This window comes from Kogia breviceps, chromosome 7 (assembly GCF_026419965.1).
Source record: "Kogia breviceps isolate mKogBre1 chromosome 7, mKogBre1 haplotype 1, whole genome shotgun sequence".
Lineage (NCBI taxonomy): Eukaryota > Metazoa > Chordata > Mammalia > Artiodactyla > Physeteridae > Kogia > Kogia breviceps.
The window spans coordinates 73,488,998-73,509,976 of record NC_081316.1 but is presented as its reverse complement, the minus strand read 5'-3'; the positions used below and the strand labels follow the sequence as shown (position 1 = coordinate 73,509,976).

The 20,979-nt window shown below is 44.4% G+C and overlaps 1 protein-coding gene across 7 annotated transcripts in view; it reads left to right on the top strand.

The window, feature by feature from the left end:
* TEAD1 (TEA domain transcription factor 1) overlaps positions 1–20,979 on the top strand; it is a 263,768-nt gene that overhangs the window by 87,819 nt on the left and 154,970 nt on the right. The window contains exons 1-2 of one of the 7 annotated variants that reach the window (XM_067038589.1): positions 19,338–19,357; positions 20,392–20,508. The exons of the other annotated variants lie outside the window; for them this stretch is intronic. Coding sequence (XP_066894690.1) covers positions 20,415–20,508 — 94 coding nt within the window. The 5' untranslated portion in view covers positions 19,338–19,357; positions 20,392–20,414. Of the gene's footprint in view, positions 1–19,337; positions 19,358–20,391; positions 20,509–20,979 lie in introns of those variants that run through there. 7 annotated transcript variants of the gene reach the window in all.

The following is a 20,979-nucleotide window of genomic DNA, read 5'->3' as shown; positions in this document are numbered from 1 at the left end:
ATAGTATGATGCTGGATTTTGTGACTTGTACTTCAGTAAGAGTGATCAGTCTGTTGACAAGTGTGGCGCTGGTTGTGGAGCATGTCTTTAATACTGAAAGTAATCAGATTCGGAGTGCTTCCTGAGAGTGTATGTTCTTTTTTCTTTTTAAATTTTATTTATTTATTTTTAGCTTCATTGGGTCTTCGTTGCTGTGCACGGGCTTTCTCTCCATTTGCGGTGAGCAGGGGCCACTCCTCCATGCGGTGCATGGGCTTCCCATTGCAGTGGCCTCTCTCGTTGCAGAGCACGTGCTCTAGGTGCGCGGACTTCAGTAGCTGTGGCGTGCGGGCTCTAGAGCACAGGCTCATCAGTTGAGGTGCACGAGCCTAGTTGCTCCGTGGCATGTGGGATCTTCCCGGACCAGGGCTTGAACGCGTGTCCCCTGCATTGGCAGGTGGACTCTCAACCACTGTGCCACCAGGGAAGCCTGAGAGCGTGTGTTCTTGACGCATGGATTCTTTTTCCTGAAATCCACGTTACATTTATTGACTGTGTTGGTGACCAACCTGATTTAAAATTGGGCAGTCATTTTGAGAGAGTAGTAGCATTAGGAATTACAACTGCAAGGTCATGTGTCCTGGTTAGGGATGCAAGAGATGGATTTGCTGCAGTGGCCCTGAAGCCACCCCCATGTCTAGGCCACTGCCTTGGGGAGAAAACATCCCCTTCAACTCCCTCTCTTTGGCCAGCGTGGAGGAGCTTTGCTTCTACTGCTGCTTTTAAGGGAAACATGTTGGTTATCAGGGCTATGGGAAATGGAGACTGGTTCCCTTCAGAGAAGCTAGCCCAGGTGCCTGAGAGCTGCATGGGACCTGCCTGTAACTTTGAGGGCGAGAGAAGGTTGATTTGGGAGCCTCCACAGTGAGGCTCCAGCCACTCGGGAATTGAGTCATGTGAGCAGTATGGGACCAGAGCTACTGTTCCTTGGCTTCTGGCCTGTTCCCCATCTTACCACACGTGAATCAGGACACAAACCAGACCAGGAGTCGAGGTTTCTGAAGGTCCTAAGAGCATGCTTTTTCTCTTAAGCATTTTGGAAATGAAAACATTGAAAGCATTTGGGATTCCATGGAGTAAAATCAAAATAATTTAATGCCTTCTAGTGAAATACCAAGTGTTTTTGACTTGAGGGGGTTATTCCGGTATTTCTGAGCATCTGTATAGTATTGTGATGTCACTAATCCTGAGCCTTTGGAGAAGCAAGGTCAAGTGCAGTGCTGATTTATTTTGGTAATGAAATCTCCTCCATGGTTGACTGTATGGCAAATGCAACCTTATAGAGGGGGAAAATGGAAAGTTCTATTTACGTTGAGTTTTAGGGCATTAGAAAAGATGGCTTAATTTTCCTTATGCTACCTGGGTCATTGGAGAGGCTGAGCCTTTATGTGGTTGGTCTCCACGTGGACAGATTATTTCTGCCTGTGGTACCCTATGGGTAGGCAGTTGTTCTTAGGGATTATTAGAAGGAGGGTGAGACTTCTTTGACTGTTCTTGAGAGGTTGCAAGCTCACTCCCTCTCTTCTCTATGTTTTCTTTTTCTTATTTTTACATAGCTGTGTGTCTCTTCCTCTGGTAGACAGCTGTGGAGTAGATAGCAGGAGGACAAGATGGCAGAGATGTTCTTGATCAGCAGAGTTGTCTGGAATTGAATTTCACAGGAGCAGGTCACAGCTTAAAACAAGACAGAACAAAACAGTGAATCACGGGAATGTCTGGATTTGTTTTCTATTGCACTTGAAAACCCTAGTCAGGCAGTGTGGTCAAATATCTCTCATAATCAAGTTAGGGACCGGAGCTAACATTCACTGGCTGCTTGCCTCAGAGACACGCAGTGTAGCACCTTAAGTTTTGAACTTTGGAATTGATATGAAGCCTGGCCCTACCTCTTCTAGACAACAGACTCCAGGCAAGTTGCTTTTCCTCGCTGTGCCTCCATTTCTTCAACTGCAAGAGAGATTTAGATAGATCTTCCTTCACAGGATTGTTATAAGAATTAAATGAACTTGTTGTGGTTTGGGATCCCCCTACCACGTTTGGACAGTGTCTGGCATACAGAGAGAGTTAATCAGTGTTTCTGAAATGCTCTCTGCCAATAGCTGGGTTAAAGGCTTTACATAAAACTTCCATCTCTTGCTCACAACAGCATTTTGAGGTGGGTATTGTGATTCCCACTTTATAGATGAGGAAGCTGAGTCTAAAAGGGATAAAGTGGCTTGTGCATGACCAGTATAAATGGTATAGCTGGATGCTTTCAAAACCAACTCTGTCTGACTCCCAAACCTGGACTCTTTCCACTGTGCTTTCATTCCTTCCTTGCTGGAGGTCATTATAAGTGAATTCAACAAGTCAGCATTGAGAGTACCGCCTGTATTCCAGCCCCGTACTAGGGGTTGTCAGGGATACAGCAGTGAGCCAGACAGACAGTCCCTGCCCTCATGGAGCCATCACAAGTTCATTTGCAGGAAGCACTGACCTGAGGTTAGGGCTGTGTGCCAGAGCTTTCTGGGAAGTCTGAGACCCCTTTGAAGATGTTCACCTTCCACTTAGCCTTTTGAAGCCTGTTCTTGGCCACCAGTGTCCAGGGCACCTGGCCCAATGCTGGCAGGAAGAAATCTTCTCAAATATCGCAGCGGGGAGGATCCTAGATCATAAGGCTGGCCTTGGTGGTGGCCAGAAAGACAGACGTTTGGAAGATTCTGGTGCCCTAGGATCCTACAGGCAGCTTGGGCAGAGCAATTGCTGGACAATTGCTTTCTCCTTTTATGAGCAGATATCTTCAGGGTCCTTGCTTAGGAGAGCTCCAGGGGTGCCCCCACTTTCTTGCTGGGTTGCCAGGCCTACTGGTCAGCCCTAGAGAGCCGAGTTGTGAGGCATAGAAAAGATGAGGGAGGAGGAAGGTATCTCTGGGCCAGTCCTCCCTGGCTGGTCTTCCCCAGTTGCTGACCTGAGCCCTCCCAGCCAGGGGAGCACAGGAGTTGGACTTGCCTCTTGCTTACTTCATGGAAGTACAAGATAGAAGAGAGAAGGGGCTGCTTCAGTGAGGTGGTGGCAGAACTGACAAGGGGACATCAGAAGGAGTGCACACAAGCAGACACAAGTGTGCACCAGTTAATCAGTGCAGGCAAAGAGGTTGACATCTGAGGTCCCCATGCTCCTCCTGATCTGAAGAACTGGTCAAGGCAGTGCCGAGTTGTCCCTTTGTAAGACAGGGTACTTTCACATCATTTCTATGGGGACCAGGAAGGTGGTCTACCTCTGTGGAGGCCCCAGAAGCCCTGATGTGGAAGTGGCTGTAGTATCTGAGCCCTGTAGGATCTCCAGGCCTTGGGAGAGTGAGCCTTGGGGCCTGAGCTGAACTTGTTCTTTCCAGTTCTCTATCTGAACATCATGTGGCATCTTTGATTTCCTCTTTCTGTCTTACCTGTGATTTGGGATATTATTTCAAGTGAATTTGCTAGAAATGTGAAGACAGAGCGCTGTGCCCTTAGAACAGGCTAGAAGCTCCATAAGGCAGGGGCCCCACCCTGTCTTGCTGGACAGAGAAGGTATCAGTGATGTATGCTGAATATATGCATGTGTGAGTTATTATTTAAAATAAAGAAAGGTGAGTAGGTAAACCTCTGAGCCCTGAGAGGAGCTGGCTAGAAAGGAAGGGAGAAAACAGAAACAAAAAAAAAAAGAGAGAGAGAAAGGTGTGTTGGTATATTTAATGGTCTTCCTAGACTGAGAAGGAAGAAATACTGGTTTTTGCTCTGTGTGTTGGCAAATGTTAGTTCAAGAGGTAGGAAGGATTTCTACCCACGTAGGCACAGCAGCAGAACAAGGGTTAATTCTGGGATCCTCAGAACACATGAGTAACGGGGGATTTGGAAATAGTTTGGTTCCTGTGAGAATAGCAAAGCCAACGTCATCAGTGTTTGGGCTGGGAAGTTTAACATAGTGGGGGTCTGACCTACAAAGGTTTATGCACAAGGTGTGAGCCCTTGTGCAAGCCAGGTTAAAAAATAGCTAATTAGGATGGCTTAAGAATTGGTCATAAGGGAGAAAAAAAAATAAGAGAGAGAATATTAAATTACCACCAGGTTGGAAACTGAGGCTTTTCAGCAGCTTTCCGTGGCAGCGGATGAGCACTGGCTTAACCGGGAAGATGGGGATTCGCGAGGCGCTCAGTGAGGGCCTGTACTGCTCTTCGGCCGGCCATGAGCAGGGACTACAGATGTAAACTAATTAAGAAAGCTGACCTGTTTGACCACTTACTGTGTGCTAGGTGCTTTCTCATTGCTTTAGAATGCATTGTCCTGTTTATTCCTCAGAACAACCCAATGATGTAGGTTACCGTGACGATCCCTGTTTTATAGCTGAGGAAGCTGAGGCCCACCAAAGTCAAGTTACTTGCTCAAGGCCACAGTAGATAAGTCGTAGAGTTGACATTTGAAAGTCAGCTTGATACAACAAGCCAGTTAAGACCACTGACTACAATATTGACATGGAAGGACGTATATTCTGTACTAGAGATATATACGACTCAGTGGTAGGGCAGTAGAAAGTATGATTGTTTATGATTGGGGAATGCACATGTCTATATTTGAAAATGCAAAAGGCTGGAAGAGTCAGAGTCTGAGAGGCAGACTTAGGTGAACTAACTTTCAATGGGGAAAGGCCACTTAGTGGTTTTTGTTGTTTTTAATTAAAAAAAAATTTTTTTTGGCTTTTAAACTTACTTTGGATTACAGACCCCCTTTGAGAATCTATAGAAAGTTGTGGATCTCTTCTCCAAAAAAAATGCATGCTTGTGCACAGTTATAGAATTGTTGCATATAACTCCAAGGGATTTCTGAAGCCTAGGTTCACATTTGCTACTGTGGGGAGAGAGAGAGAAGGGGAAGGGCATTCAGGCCTAAGGGAGCAGCATCATAAAGGCACAGAGTCCTGAAAGGACCCAGCTCTGGTGCTCTTAGAATTGAGGGTGTGTCCTGGAGGGGGATGGCAGATGAACCTAGAAATGTGGGCTGGCACTGCATTGTGTAGGGCCTCAAGTGCCATGCCATGGTGTCCGGTGCTCATCCTGGGCGGCAGAGAGAAGCCACTGCATGTTTTCAGGAGAGGTGATGTGCCTCAGCCTGGTTTTGACAAAGCCAACTCTGAAGGTGTGAAGAGAAGTTAGATGACTATTGCAGGAGGCCAGTGGGAGAGGCTGAGCCTAAACTACGGTACTGACAGTGCTGGCAGAGAAGTTTCAGAGGTCGAACCAACAGGATTGGCTGACCAGATGTGATTTGTGAAAGAGAAGATAGAGTTGAAGATGATTCCAGGGTTCTGCTTCTGGGTGATGGAGAGGACGATGGGACTATCAAATGAACGGGGAGTGGAGACAAGAGAAGCAGTTTGCAGAGAGGAGAGGGATGAGGAGATGAATTTTGTTATGTGCTGGAGGTGTACTGGGTGGCCATCCAGATGAGGATGATCTGTGGTGTTTGGAAATTCCTACTTGGAGCTCAGGCAGGTTGGAGTTGCAGGGGTAGTTTGCGGGCTCATCAGCAGAGAAGGGATGGGGATGGGGGATATGCGCAGGCTCACGTGTATTGCGGTGAAATGGGCATGGATTTTAAATGGAGTGTCTGTATTTGTGGGAGAGTAAAAAGATTGCCTTTTTAAGAGAAAGGGAGACCCATCAGTGGTTCCCAAGTCTGACCATCATCAGCAGAAGCACTTGAGAAGCTTTAAAAAAGAGACATAACAAAAACGGACTCAAACCAGTTGAATCAGAATCTGAGAGTGTGGTTTGGGAATCTGTGTTTTTAAAAGCTCCCTGAGTAATTTGGGTGATCAGCCAGGTTTGAGAGCCACTGGGCTAAGCTACAGCCTGGGTCCAAGAGGACAGGGCCACATTTTTAGAGTTGGTAAAAGAAACAGATGAGGAAGGAGGGAATGAGACTGACATTTGAAACAGTCCTTACAAAGTTTGGGTACAGGAAATGAGCTACATTATTCAGTTTATGCTCCCTGTGTACGGAGAGGGAACATTACCATGGCCCAGATTTGCCATGTACTGGAAGAGCCATGAGGTAGTATCTTAAAGGGCATAAAAAGTTAAAGGAAGACTTATTTTAGGACAGGGGAGAGACTGGGCCATTTGGTTAGTAGGGGAGAAAATATATGTAATTGAGGATATATATGATGGAATAGAACCAGGAAGAGACTTTAAAAGGAGTAGGGCTTCTTTTACTCTGATGCATAATGGCAGGAGAAGGGTCCAGTTAGAGGGCCCAGTGAGGGCATAGTGATTCCTTTCTTCAGATGAGAAGTAAAGCTGTGTGAGCTGAGGTGGCTTATGGGCTTTTGAAAAATAGAGCAAGCTTAGTAGAGATACTGTGGGGGAATGGGATATGGACGGACAGGGGTGAGTAAAAGAATAGCCGAGCAGTGGAAGGAGGGCCTGAGAGAAGTTGGAGAACGTTACTTTCTTCTTTTAATTGAAATTTTTATTGAGATAATTGTAGATTCACATGCAATTGTAAGAAATAATACAAAGATCCTTTGTACACTTTGCCCGTTTCCCCCCAGTGGTTACATTTTTGCAAAACTGTAGTATAATATCATAATGAGGATATTAATGTTGATATAATCCACTGATCTCATTCAGATTTCCCCAGTTCTACTTGTACACATTTGTGAATGAGTGTGTGTGTGTGTTTTATTAAGTTCTGTACCATGTTATCACCTGTGTGGGTTTGTGTATCCACGCCGCAATGTTATAGAACAGTTCCAACACCACAGGGATCCCCAGGGTTGCCCTTTTATAACCATACCCAGTGCTGTCCTGCTTCCCCTGACTTTACCCATAACTCCTAGCAACAATTAGTTATTCTCTATTTCTAAAATGTTGTCATTTCAAACATGTTATCTAGTGAAATCATACTGTATGTAACCTTTTGGGATTGGCTCTTTCCCATTCGTCGTCATTCCCTGGGGATTCATCCAGGTCGTGTGTGTATCAGTAGTTTGTTCCTTTGATCGTTGAGTGGTTCCCTAGTGTGTATGTACCACAGTGTATTTACCCATTCACCTGTTCAAGGGTATCTGGGTTGATTCTAGTTTTTGGCTATTACAAATAAAACTGCTATGACCATTTATATACAGGTTTTTGTGTGAACATAAGTTTTCATTTCAATGGGATAAATGCATTGCTGGGTCAAATGGTAGTTGTGCCTTCAGTTTTGTTTGTTTGTTTGTTTGTTTTTAAACTGCTCAGTTGTTCTTCAGAGCAGCAGTACCATTTTACATTCTCACTTGCAATCTAGGTTCTCTGCATCCTCACCAGCATTTGGTGGTATCACTATTGTTTGTTTTAGCCATTCTGATAGGCGTGTGGTGATATCCCATGTGGTTTTAAATTGCATTTCCCTAATGACTAATGATGTGGAACATCTTTTCATGTGCTTATTTGCCATCTGTATATTCTCTTCAGTGAAATGTCTGTTCATGTCTTTTGTCCCTTTTTTAGTTGGATTATTTATGTTTTTACTGTTGAGTTTTGGGAGTTCTTTATTTTAGATATGAGTCCCTTGTCAGATATGTGGTTTGCAAATATGTTCTCCTTGTCTGTAGCCTATCTTTCCATCTTCTTCACATGGGCTTCCGCAGAGTAGTAAAAGTTTTAAATTTTGATGAGATCCAGTGGATTAATTTTCCTTTTTGTGCATTGTGCTTTTACTGTCAAATCTAAGAACTCATTGCCTAGCCCTGGATCCTGAAGATTTTCTTCTGTGTTTTGTTCTGAAAGGTTTCTGGTTTTATGTTTTACATTTAAGTCTATGATCTGTTTTGAATTAATTTTTGTACAAGGCGGAGAACGTTACTTTTGGGGGAACCCACTGGTGTTATTATGTGATATATATGTTTTTCTGCCAGGGGATTATTGATTTATCCATATTTTGACAACGTCTAGGCTTGGGACCTGAGACACCAAGGTGCTAGTGAGTGCAGGCTTGCACCAGTCTAGGTAGGGACAGGGACAAGGTGAAGCTGGAGGGGCCGGCAGGTCGTGACATGCGCTGCTCAGAGGCTGTGCACATGTAGGAGAGGTGGCGGGACAGGAGGCTGTGGTCATGCACAGGAGAGGAAGCATCTGAGATTAGAGGTGGAGAGATCTCAAGTGAGGAGTTTCAAGGTGTGGCCGAAAATGTGGTCAACTGATACGAACATGGGTGGTGGCCACTGGAGACATGGAAGTAAGACGTGGTGAGGCTCATCAGCATTGATTGGATAATATGTTGACGTTGAAGTCCACAGTAGTGAACTGTGAATTTGCAAATAAACCTACCAAAGTAACCAGTTAGTAGGGGGATTTCTTTGAGGAGGACATGACCCCATGGATATGAATGGGAAGAGTTTGATATTGATATGAATGGCATGGGCCTAGTAAAGAGCAGGTGGCAGAACAGTCTGGCAAAATGAACGTTGGGGTCACAAGAAATTGCTAACATTCTCTGCCTTCCTCCTCCCAAATTCTTTGGCTGCCCTAAAACTATACCTATTTGCGATGTATCTATGCCTTGTTGCCATCATCTGTAGAATGGGGCGAGGAAATCAACATATTTCTCCATACCTCTCAGCAATGTTGAGAGCAAATGCAATTATGTATGAGAAAGCATTTTGAACTGAATTCTAAAAATACTACTTTTCTGAGGTTAAGCCCCCGTTCATGGCGCATTAGAAAGGTAGGAAAGGATATTTTGGAGCAGTCACTCAGGTTAAGTTGCCTAGCCTAGGTAGAGGGGTGTTTGGTTAAGGGAGGTACTTTGGCAGAAACATTTAAGAGTTTCTGCCAAAGAAGGTACTGGAGAGGGGGGGAGATCAGGGCAAGCTTGACTGGGTCAGAGTCACAGCTGATGGAAGGGACCATTGGACAGTGGGAGCCTGTTGCTGGCAGAGGCTGGGCAGGCCCCATAGCAGTAGCTTCCACTGGACTCATGGATGTGCACGTTTTCAGCTGCGTGGCCCTGGGTTCCAACGCTGTCTCTCTTGTCACCCCCACTGACTTCCACCTAGGGATAGAGCTTCAGTTCCTCTCTCTTTAGCATTTCTTTTGAGAGTGTGTCTTAATTTCTTAATACCACTGTTATTTAAAGGTATCCCATTCCTTTGGTAGTAAGTGTTTAAAGTGGTCATTTTACAAGTTATTGTTATTATGATAGTGTTCTGCTGATCTCTGTAGTAGAGGGCCTACCCTAGAGAATACTCACCTCAGTAAATTAAAACATATAAATGTGCTATGTGGAAAAGGTCACAGAAAAAAATCTGAAGGAATTTACAACATGAATAGCAGTTGCTGCAGGCGGATAGGTTTATGGGGAACTCTGTGTCTATTATATATTTCTGTATTAATGGAGTTCTGTTAAATAGTGAACATATGTTACTTTTGGAATTAGAGGGGAAAATAATTATATAGTTTATTTTTTCCTCTGATTCTGATTTTCCTCTGATTCTCAGAAATACTCATTAAAGAAAAATGTGGAAAATACCAAGAATGAGAAACAAGTCATACTGTCCAGGTCGACATTGGTGTGATGTTCACCAGGGGTTAAGTTGCGGGGGGACACTGCAAGGTCCTGGTGGGCAGGAGAGGGGTGGTGGTGGGAGAGGAGCTGGTGCCAACAAGCTGTTCTTTCCATGGGTTCGTGGCCAAGGCACCGATCTGGGGAGACAGGTGGTTAGAGAGTGGTGGTGCTGGGGCCAGGAAGCAGGGCAGGGTGTTCTTATTATACATTTTAGGACATTGGTCCAGGAGTTCAACAGGTGCCCAGTCAGTTGGACCTGTCAGTCAGCTGTCCAGACTAACAGTGGCATTATTCTCATGTTCATGTATCGTGGTAAAATGGTGATGGGAGAGAGGGAGGAAAGCATTCAGATCCATTCTTCCAGTGTCCACATGTTCACAGCAAGCTGCTACACCAGAATGAACAGGATCCACATCTTTGCCGAGCCAATATTAATCGTTTAAACTTGTACGTTTGGGTGGACATGCTTTATTTCTGGAGGGTTGCGGGCCTGTCTTTTAAAAAATGTCGGTAGTCTTTTTGATGACCATGTTATTCTTTGTAACAGATTCCTAGCAGGTAATCTTGTACTTGCATTGCCTTTAGGCAGAGGTGGGTGGATTTTAGAGTATGAAAACACTCTGGAGACTTTAGAGTGCTATAAATTCTCATTTGATTATAATCATTTGATTTAATCACGGGTATATTTCATTTACTTGATATTTACCTGCTGTGCCTTCCCTGCACATTATTCCATCCGCCCACCTGTCTTCTCTCAGATGCTTCAGTTCCAGGTAAATAATAAAATCAAATCGTTCCTCAAAACCCATATGGATATTATTTCTATAAAGCCTCTTCCTGTATCAGCTATACGCCCTCTCCTTTCTACCCTTTTAGAATACAGTCTGAAAGGTGTGACAGTGAAATTTCCTCTCTGGGACATTTAATTTATTTTAAAAAAATTTTATGTAGTGTGGCAGTGTTCCCTGTCTACAGGCAGTGAAATTGGTCATTAGCTGAAAAAAAATTTCCATAGACACTGTTCTTTTTACAATAGCTGGAGGAACTTTTTAGGCTACCTTAAAAGCAAGTGCTCTGGGGGAAACGTAATCGATCGCCCCAAAGCTTTGCAGCTTCCGGGGTAACTTTGAACATATGTTTAATAAGCTGAGTTTCCCCACCCCGTCCCAGCCATTTACAAAAGTCCTAATTACTCACTCTGTGCCTGCCCTCTTCCCTGGGTCTGCCTCTGTGCGCTGTGACTTGCTTGCTATTGTGTTGAGACGGGCTTTGGCAACTGTCTCTTAGATGAATGGTTCTATTACAAGCACAGTAGCTTCCGTGACAGCTCAGAGGAGATTGTTATTTATGACTGCTTTTATGGAGAGGGGTTTGGTGCACATTAATGTCCTGATAAAGACATTCGTACCTATAAAGTAGCCACAGCCGTAAACATACTTGATTGTGAATAAGGTATTGGGGCTGATGACATGCCAGATGTTAGATATCGGATTGCATGTTTATTCAACTGTTGCTGCAGTCTCTGTACTTGGATGTGGCTTTGTGTTTGCTGTCTCACAGCAACACACAGACTGCAATGGCGATATGATCCTGATTATGGAAGATGCTGTTTGGGTTACTTGGATCCTAAGCCGTGTATATTAGGAAGCATTCTCTCAGTCCCCGTGTGTCCTGCGACAGCAGTCATGAACAGTTGTTAGGTGAAGGGAATTGCCAGGTGGGATGACCACATGCATTGGGATAGGGGCCTTTTGAGATGGACATATCTTCGTCAGGCCTGGACTGACCAGAGCAGGCATTGTAACAGGGATTAATAATAGTAATAATAATAATAATAACGGTATTTATCCAGTGCTTGCAGTGTGCCAGGTTCTGTTCTAAACAATTAACATCAACTCATTTAAGCCTCCTTACAAATCAATAGCTACTATTATTATTCCCATGTTACAGATGAGGAAACCAAGGCCTAAAAAGGTTCAGTAAATTGCCCAGGATCATATAAATAAGAACTCCTGGAGCCAGCATGTGAATCCCCATCAGTTTGGCTCTTTACCACTATTTTCTGCTGCCTCTGAGTTGTGATAGGATGGGAACCTGAGGTTCTCTGGACTGTGCCCTTACATTGCTGCCTTGCTGTGTGGAAGAGAATTTTGGTTCCAAGTAAACAATGAAAAAGGGAGAATGGGCTTTCCTGATGTCTGGGCCACTCTTCATCCTGTTTTCTGCCTGGTAAACTCCTACTGGTCCTTCAAGACCGGTAGGAGTAGAAAATACTCCCCCCTCTCTGAAACCTTCCTTAGTCTCCACAGGCAGAGCTAGTTGCTCCCTCCTTTGTGTTTCCATAGCATGTTATTTGACCACCTTTCAGAGCGCTTTTCAGACTCTTTTTTAAAAAAAATTTAACATCTTTATTGGAGTATAATTGCTTTACATTGTTGTGTTAGTTTCTGCTGTATAATAAAGTGAATCAGCTCTGTGTATACTTATATCTCCATATCCCCTCCCTCTGGTGTCTCCCTCCCACCCTCCCTATCCCACCCCCTAGGTGGTCACAAAGCACTGAGCTCATCTCCCTGTGCCATGTGGCTGCTTCCCACTAGCTATCTATTTTACATTTGGTAGTGTATATATGTCCATGCCACTCTCTCACTTTGTCCCAGCTTACCCTTCCCCCTCCCCGTGTCCTTAAGCCCATTCTCTACCTCTGCGTCTTCATTCCTGTCCTTCCCCTAGGTTCTTCAGAACCATTTTTTTTTAAAAAAAGATTCCATGTAAGTGTGTTAGCATACGGTATTTGTTTTTCTTCTTCTGACTTACTTCACTCTGTATGACAGACTCCAGGTCTATCCACCTCACTACAAATAACTCAGTATCATTTCTTTTAATGGCTGAGTAAGATTCCATTGTATATCTGTGCCACATCTTCTTTATCCATTCATCTCAGACTCATTTTTAATGTGTGTGTCTGTATCTCCGGACCCTAGCGTACTGCCTGGCACACATTAGGCCTTCAAAAAATGTTTGAATTAGTGAAAGTTGCTGGTGATAATACTTTCATCCTTTTTCTCTACAAGGTGTCCTTTCCTGCATCGTTATTGTTATCACATTTACAACATTCTAGAGAAATAATGGAGGTGAGGATTATAATTTCATAGATAAGAAGCTGAGGCACAGAGCCCATGATGTTTTCCATTAGAGCATCTTATCTTGAGGAACCTCTTGGTGAGGCAGAACTTAGTGTAGAACCAGCAGCACCTCACTCCCATGTTTATACCCTTCTGTTGTAACCGCATTGACCCTGTGCCTGAGGTGTTGAGAATGAGAACAGTTTTAGTTTACATTTTATGTCAGTATCACAATGGTTTTGTCCAAATGGGACATTCAGTGGCTGTCTTTATTGCTGAGCTTGATTTGGTTATTGCAGTGACTGAATCTACCCATTTCCCACCCTGATTTGATTTTTACAAGTCAGAAATTCTGTCCTTAGAAAGCTAAACTTTGACAATTATTTTTTCCTAGTATATACCTGACACAGTATGTTTGTACGCTTATCTGTCTCCGAATGGAGGGTGTGTGTTTGTGTACATGCGCAAGAGTACATAGCTTTTTTCAGATTGTCTCTGGGTTTAGTTTTAGTTGTCTGAACATTACTTCAACCACTGATTATTCTAAGATGACATTCTTGATCCTGAATGATTCACTTAAGTGGACCAATGAACCAAGTAAGCTATCACTGAGGAATTCAGAAGGATGTTAAGTTAGGGCGGGTTACTAGACCTTTGTGACCAGGGCACAAAATCTGGTTAGTATAGATTTAACCTGCCACTAATCTAGTTAGTGTCTGGTTTGTATGGGGGCTTGTCAGTTAGCTCAAAGGAGTAAGTTCTTCATGGTGATGAAGGGCTTAAGGTCAGGAGTGAGGGCTGACTGCGTTTAAGTCCTGTCTCTACTATGTCACTGGATGTGTAACCATGGGGAGTTTAATATTCTTGGACCTTCATTTCCTCATCTGATAAATGGGGCAAATACGAGTGCCCATCTTACAAGTTTGATGTGAAGGTTAAATAAAATAATGTGTGAAAACGTTTTGCATGCCCAACTCATTCTTTGAGGGCAATATTAACCCTGGAAACAAAACCAAAGACTATAAGAAAACTATAGACCAAATATCTTATGAATATAGATGCAGAAATCCCCAACAAAATACTTGCAAACCGAATCCTGCAACATATATAAAGGATTACACAGCATGCCCAAGTGGGATCTACCCCAGGAGTGCAAGGTTAGTTTAAAATTTGAAATTAGTTAATGTATATAATACATCATATCAATAAAGAACAAAAGTCACATTAACATCTCAGTAGATGCAGAAAAAGCATTTGACAAAATCCAACACCTCTTCGTGATATTAATACTCAACAAACTAGAAATAGAACTTCCTCACCTGATAAAGGGCATTTATGAAAAATCCACCGCTAACATCATACTTAAAAAGATAGTCTATGTTCATGGATTGGAAGGCTTAATATTATTAAGATGGCAGTAATCACCAAATTGATCTATAGATACATTGTAATCCCTATGAAAACCCCAGCTAACTTCTCTGTAGAAATTGACAAGCTGATCCTAAAATTCATATGGAAATTCGGGGACCCAAAACAGTGAAAACAATCTTGAAAAAGAAGAAACTTCTTTTTCAAGATAAGTTCCAAACTTATTACAGAGCTACAATCTTATGACGATGTGGTACTAGTATCAAGTTAGGCACAAACGTCAGTGGAATAGAATCAAAAGTCCAGAAATAAACCCTCACACTTATGGTCAGTTGAGTTGCAACGAATGTGTCAAGATGATATTAAGAGGAAAACAGTAGTCTTTTCAACAGATGGTGCTGGGACTATTAGATATCCACATGCAAAGAATGAAGTTGGACCCCTTTCTCATATCATACACTATAATAACTAAAAATCCATCATAGACATAAATGTAAGAACTAAAACTATAAAACTCCAGAAGAAAACGTGAGATTAAGTCTTTCTGACCTTGGGTTAGTTAGCCTTCTTGGATATAACACCAAAAGCATAAGTAATAAAAGTAAAAGTAGATAAACTGATACTTCGTAAAAATTACAAACTTTTTGTAAATTGTAAACTTTTTACAAGCACAATATTGTAAAGCAACTGTACTCCAATAAAATTTTTTTAAAAAGTATTAAATAAAAAGGACAACCCAGAGAATAGGAGAAAATCTTTTTTCAGATTATAAATCTGATAAGGGACTTGTATCTAGAATGTATAAAGAACTCTTACAACTCTAATGAAAAGACAAATAACCCAATTAAAGAATGGGCAGATGATCTAAACAGACATTTCTTCACAGAAGATATACAAATGGCCAATAAGCATATGCAAAGATGCTCAACATCATTTGGCATCAGAGAAATGCAAATAAAAACCACAATGAGATACCACTTCATATCCACTAGGATGGCTATAGTCAAAAAGACTGGCAATAAGTGTTGGCTTGGATGTGAAGAAATGGGGACTCTTGTACATGACTGGTGGAAATATAAAATGATACCACCACTTTGGAAAACAGTCTGGCAGTTCTTCAGAAGGTTCATCATAGAATTGCCATATGACCCGGCAGTTCTACTCCTAGGTATATAACTAAGAGAAGTGAGAACAGATGTCCCTACAAAAATGTGTACACTAGTATTCATAGCAACATTATTCATTAATAGCCAAAAAGTACAAGCATCCCAAATGTCCATCCACTGATGACTATGTAAATAAAATGTGGAATATCCATACAACAGATTATTTGGCAATAAAAAAGTACTAATAAATACTATGATATGAGCAACTCTTGCAAACATTATGCTAAGTGAAAGAAGACCGTCACAAGACTACATATTGTGTGATTCTATTTGTGTGAAATGTCCAGAATAGGCCAGTCTATAGACAGGAAGTAGATTAGTGGTTTTTTAGAACTGGAAGATTTGAGAGAAATTGGGGAGTTCCTGCTAATGGGTTGGGGATTTCTTTCTGAGATGATCAATATGTTCTAAGTTGGTTGTGGTGAGGCTTACACAAGTCTGTGAGTATGCTAAAAATCAGAGCATTGTGCACTTTAAATGGGTGAGTTGTATGGCATGTGAACTATATCTCAATAAAGCTGGTCTGGGTGTATATGTATAGGCTTAGCATTATATTAATACATGGCCCATTTTGAAAGTGGTCAATAAATGTTAGCTACTATTTTATATATATATATATATATTTTTTTTTTTTTTTAAATAAATTTTATTTATTTATTTTTGGCTGCGTTGCGTCTTCGTTGCTGCGCGTGGGCATTCTCTAGTTGCGGCGAGCGGGGGCTACTCTTGCGATGCACGGGCTTCTCATTGCGGTGGCTTCTCTTGTTGCGGAGCACGGGCTCTAGGCACGTGGGCTTCAGTACTTGTGGCACTCAGGTTCAGTAGTTGTGGCTCACGGGCTCTAGAGCGCAGGCTCAGTAGTTGTGGTGCACGGGCTTAGTTGCTCCGCGGCATGTGAGATCTTCCCGGACCAGGGCTCGAACCTGTGTACCCTGCATTGGTAGGCAGATTCTTAACCACTGTGCCGCCAGGGAAGCCCAGCTACTATTATAATAAAACTTTCTTCTTTCACTAGTAACGATGGAATGAGATGAGAATGCTGAAGAAGTAGGTGAACATACCAGTTAATTAAGATACTGAGTGAGAGAGAAGGTGGCCGAATCCGAGGCAGCAGTAGGCCAGGAGCTGAACGCTAATTTTGGAGAACTAATGTAAAGGTTAAGTGAAGTTACGTGGTGCAAGTGCCTGGCACATAGTAGGCACCCTGAACTGTTACGTACATTTGAATTTAACTACCCTTAAAATGTTGTTGAACTTGGGTTTCCAGATCCAGATGTCACCAAACCCCATGTTCTTCACAAAAGAATAATAATCACCGTTAGGGTGATAAAGGCCAGGGGTTTTGTGTCGAGGAGTCATTAAACCAGATGTGTGTGTTTTCCTTTTAAATCACAGTAAGTATGACAAAGACCAGGGTTTTGGTTCTGGTGCTCTGTTTTTTTCCAGGCACCGTGTCTGGGAAAACTCAGTTTCCCATAGTCAGTCCAAGGTGAACAGCTTTGCTCTTTGCAGGATGCCTTTGGGCCTGTGCGCTCGAATCCCTCTAGAAGAGATGGACAGAAAGCCCAGCCCTCACACTCTGGAAGTTATTCTCTGCAGAAGCTTTGCATCAGCACTGTTGATGCCCTGAGCTAGTTATCAGTGGTTCCTCTTTTAGAACTTGGAAAACGTGCCAACTAGGCAAGAAGGTTCTCTGCTAAGTTGTGTGTATTTGCTGTCGTGTCCAACAGTATTTTTTCCCCAAGGTGTCTACCTATGGAAGGAATCTCCCATTTCACTGTTGGGAAAACCAAGTGAGCTGCTTTTCTGTTGTTTAGGACATGCACTGGCAGCCAAGGTCACATAGTACTGAGTGGTGGAGTGGGGACTCAGAAACCTCCCAGGTCTACCTGACTGCCAAGACAGTTTGTTCTTAGTCTTAGCTACTATGCCGGACTGCCTTTCAGGGATGGACTAAGTAGAAGAGGAAGAGGGTTGAAGGCAGAGAGCTGTGAAAACATACATGTTCTCAGGAACAGTAGGGTTCTGGTAGAGCTAGAGTGTGGGGTGCAGAGAAGGATGGATGCAGTGGAGTGGCTTATGAGCTGGGAAGGGCAGGATGAGAGATTATGGAGTAATGGGCCACCCGGTTGGGACACTAAAGGTCAACTTTTCTGTGCAGGTGGCACATTCCTGGAAGGGATGGGGGAAATAGAAGCCATTGTTTTAGGATATTCAACTAGTATTTGAGGAGTTATTCTGGAGGCCTCATGACCCATAAGGAGGCTACTGTAGTACTCAGGGCAGAAGGGCTACATCTAGGTCAGAGGCTATGGGAGTGACCAGGAGGGGATGAGGTGGGATAGGTATTTCAGATCAGTATATTTGTGATCAGGTATTAGATTAGAGATATTGGAGATCAGAAGACTTGGTAGGGTTTATTGCAAAGAAAGAGATGAAGGTATTTCATCTGTATGGGCAGCTGTGCATTTATAGAGACAAGATGTACAGCATGGAAAGATAGGTTTTATGGGGCAGAATTGGAGTCATGAGTTTGAGCTGTATGGAATTTGCAGGGCTTTGGGGCTCTCCATGGAGCAGGAACCAGCAGGCACTTGGAAATTCAGCATTCTGGGTTGAGAACAATTTGGAAAATAACATCTCAGGGTTTGGAGCCGAAACCTTGGAAATTGTCTAGGAGAGAGAAAAGGCAAAGAGGAAAGAAGGCTAAGGCGAGAACCCATTTGAAGCACTGAGTCAATATCTCAAGCCCCAGCTCACTCCTGTGAACATCTTAGTAAGCATGTTGCATGTCACATGAAACCTTACAAATGCTGGAGCAAGATCCCTGCATATTTTCTGTACCGAGAATGCTGAAGTTTTAAAGTTTGTCCCTTGGTTGTGGGCTGATGGAAACACATATGATTTTTTCATATGTGTTAAAAGGGTGCCTAATGTCTTGGCACGTTTTAGTCTGTGGCTCCCTAGAGTGTTAATGGGTTGGACCCCAATCCAGTGTGGCTCCTTCCTTTTTTTTTTAAGCCAACTCAGGTCCAAGCCCGAATTGTGATTTCCTTCCTCCCCGGATCCCTGGGAGTGTTGCTGAGTTTCCTTCAGTGGTTTCAACTGAGGCATCAGCCACCCTGTTAACTGTAGCTCCTACAGCTGAGAAGCGTGGATTTGCAGTGTGCTGTGAATAACAGTGACAAGCTGCCCGGAGCCCTTGGCAGGCGTGTCGGGGTGTGAGGGAGCCTGGGGAATCAGCACCCTTTCAATATCTGCTACAATTTGCTCTCTTGGGGCCAACCTGAGGGCCAAGAAATCTGGAGAAAACCCAGAGGCAGTAGGTGTGACCTGTGAGAAGAAGCAGGGCCTGGCCTCTCTCTGTGTCAGATCAAAGACCAACTTTTGAGTCACTTGACACCCTAATGTGAGGATGCTTCTGAGCCAAGGCTGGGCTCCTGGTGGCCTGTGCCCAGGAACTGCGGGGGACGTGTGGACCTGCATGTGCTCGGTGCAGGCCCAGTGGGAGGGTAGGACAAGCGCCTCTCCCAGCTGTTCTCTTAGCATTCAGAGCTGGAGGGATCTGGGGAGATCAGCCCTGTCTCCTCGGTTTTCGTACTGGAAGCTGCTGCCCACAGATGCCCTTTCCCCAGTTCCAGTCCTGGGGCCGAGTTGGCCCTGCTTGATCGCAGCTGCTCTTACATGGCTGTTCCCTTCTGTCCTGTAGATCCTGGCTCCAGGGTGCCAAGGTCACTCTCAGTTTCACCACTTAATGTCCAAACTGAGACACTTAGAATAAAATGGAGCAGTGTAAATAATAACACCTGGAAACAGAAATAAACTGGGACCTTCCCAGGCAAAACAGGATATGTCATCTTCTCTGCCCCTGAACCTTTGGCTCCTTTCCACCCCCTGCTCTCAGATCCCATGACCCACCTGACTTTAGGTGCCAAGGACTTACAGATCTCGGTCCTTTGAGATTTAGGCTACAGAACGGAAACCTCAGGGGTCTCCCATGTTAGAAGTTTCAGGAGATGGGAGACTTGGGAATAACCATGGGGAGCGTATATCTGAAAATCCATGACTCTTCATAACCTCGATATGGATAGTGTGGGTATGTCATAATTTACTAACGTTTTTATTCTAAGTTCTAGATTGTTTTTACATATATTCAGTCTCCTCTCACATGTCGCAGAAGGTGGCCTGCTGGTGACATACAGATGACGAGAGAAACATGCTGTTCCGAGAGCCTGTGGCCCTGTATAGATAGAGTCAGAAATGCAGCCACACGGTCTGACCCGGAGCTGGAGCGGGGGCCGGGGCTCTGGGCCGTGACGGGAGCGTGCAGGGGGCCGGGAGTTAGGGACCTGTTTGTGCTCTGTCTCTGTGGTTTCCACAGTCACAGAGGAGAGGGTGGGAGGGAACATAAGCATCTGGGCCTCTCTGAGACCAGGCCAAATGGGGATTTAGGAAAAGAAAGTGTTCCTTTTTGAGAGCAGAGCAGGCATAGATGAGAGCTCTGCCTGGTGGCTTCTTCAACCTGCATGGGCCCGTGTTTCAACCCAGAGCTGGCAGAACGCAGATCACCAGGGGCCTCCATGAAGAGGGTCTGAGGAGAGGAAATGACCTCTCCCTTGGCGCTTTGATTACATCCCCGGACCTCTATCTCGCCCGGTGACCTGGATGGCCTGGGTTTGACCATTCCGGAGTGAGGACTAAGGTTGTCAGATTTAGGGGGGAAAAATTGAGTTGCAGATAAACAAGAGTAATTTTGTTTGTACGTATATCCCATGCCATAGTCGTTTTTTTTTTTTTTTTTTTTTTTTTTTTTTTTTTTTTTTTTTTTTTGCGGTATGCGGGCCTCTCACTGTTGTGGCCTCTCCCATTGCGGAGCACAGGCTCCGGACGCACAGGCCTAGCGGCCACGGCTCACGGGCCTAGTCGCTCCGCGGCATGTGGGATCTTCCCGGACCAGGGCACGAACCCGTGTCTCCTGCATCGGCAGGCGGACTCTCAACCACTGCGCCACCAAGGAAGCCCCATAGTCGTATTTTATCAATACATGGCAACCCTAGTTAGTAGGGCCTGGCCAGATTTTGCTTTCCAGTGGAGCCTGGTGTAACCATTCACAGTGCTGCCTTCATTCAGCAGGTGTTCGCTGAGTGCCAGCTATGGACTGCTCTAGGTGCTGTGGAGATGGCAGTGAGCAGAATCCAACAGGGGTTTCTGACCTCATGGAGCTTACATCTAGTGGGATGATAGACGGTAAGAAAGTTAGTCAGATGGCGAAAGTGGTAAAGAGGAAATTAAGGCAGGAGAGGGGGATGGGAGGGTTTGCACCTGAAGCAGCTGAGGGGTTGAGGCTACAGGCCAAGCAGCTGTTTGGGGAAGCATGTTCTAGGCAGTGGGTGTGTGTGTGCGCACAGGCACACACACACGCGCACCCACCCTTGGCAGAGCCCTGGTGTGCCTAGTGTGTTTGAGGAGCCTGAGGGCCAGTGTGGCTGGAGTGGTCAGCGAGGGGGGAAGTGAGGAGAGGAACCAGTGAGGTCACGGGCCCGGAGTTTGTAGAGCCCTGGAGGCCTTTGTAAGGATTTTGGCTCCCACTGTGTGTCGGGGTGAAGGGGGCCGTTAGAGGGTATTGAGCAGGGTTGGGGTGTACGTGATTAGATTTGCAGAGAGTCCCTGGCTGCTGATGGAGAACAGACCAAAAGCCGGCCGGGGTCCCAGCCCCCA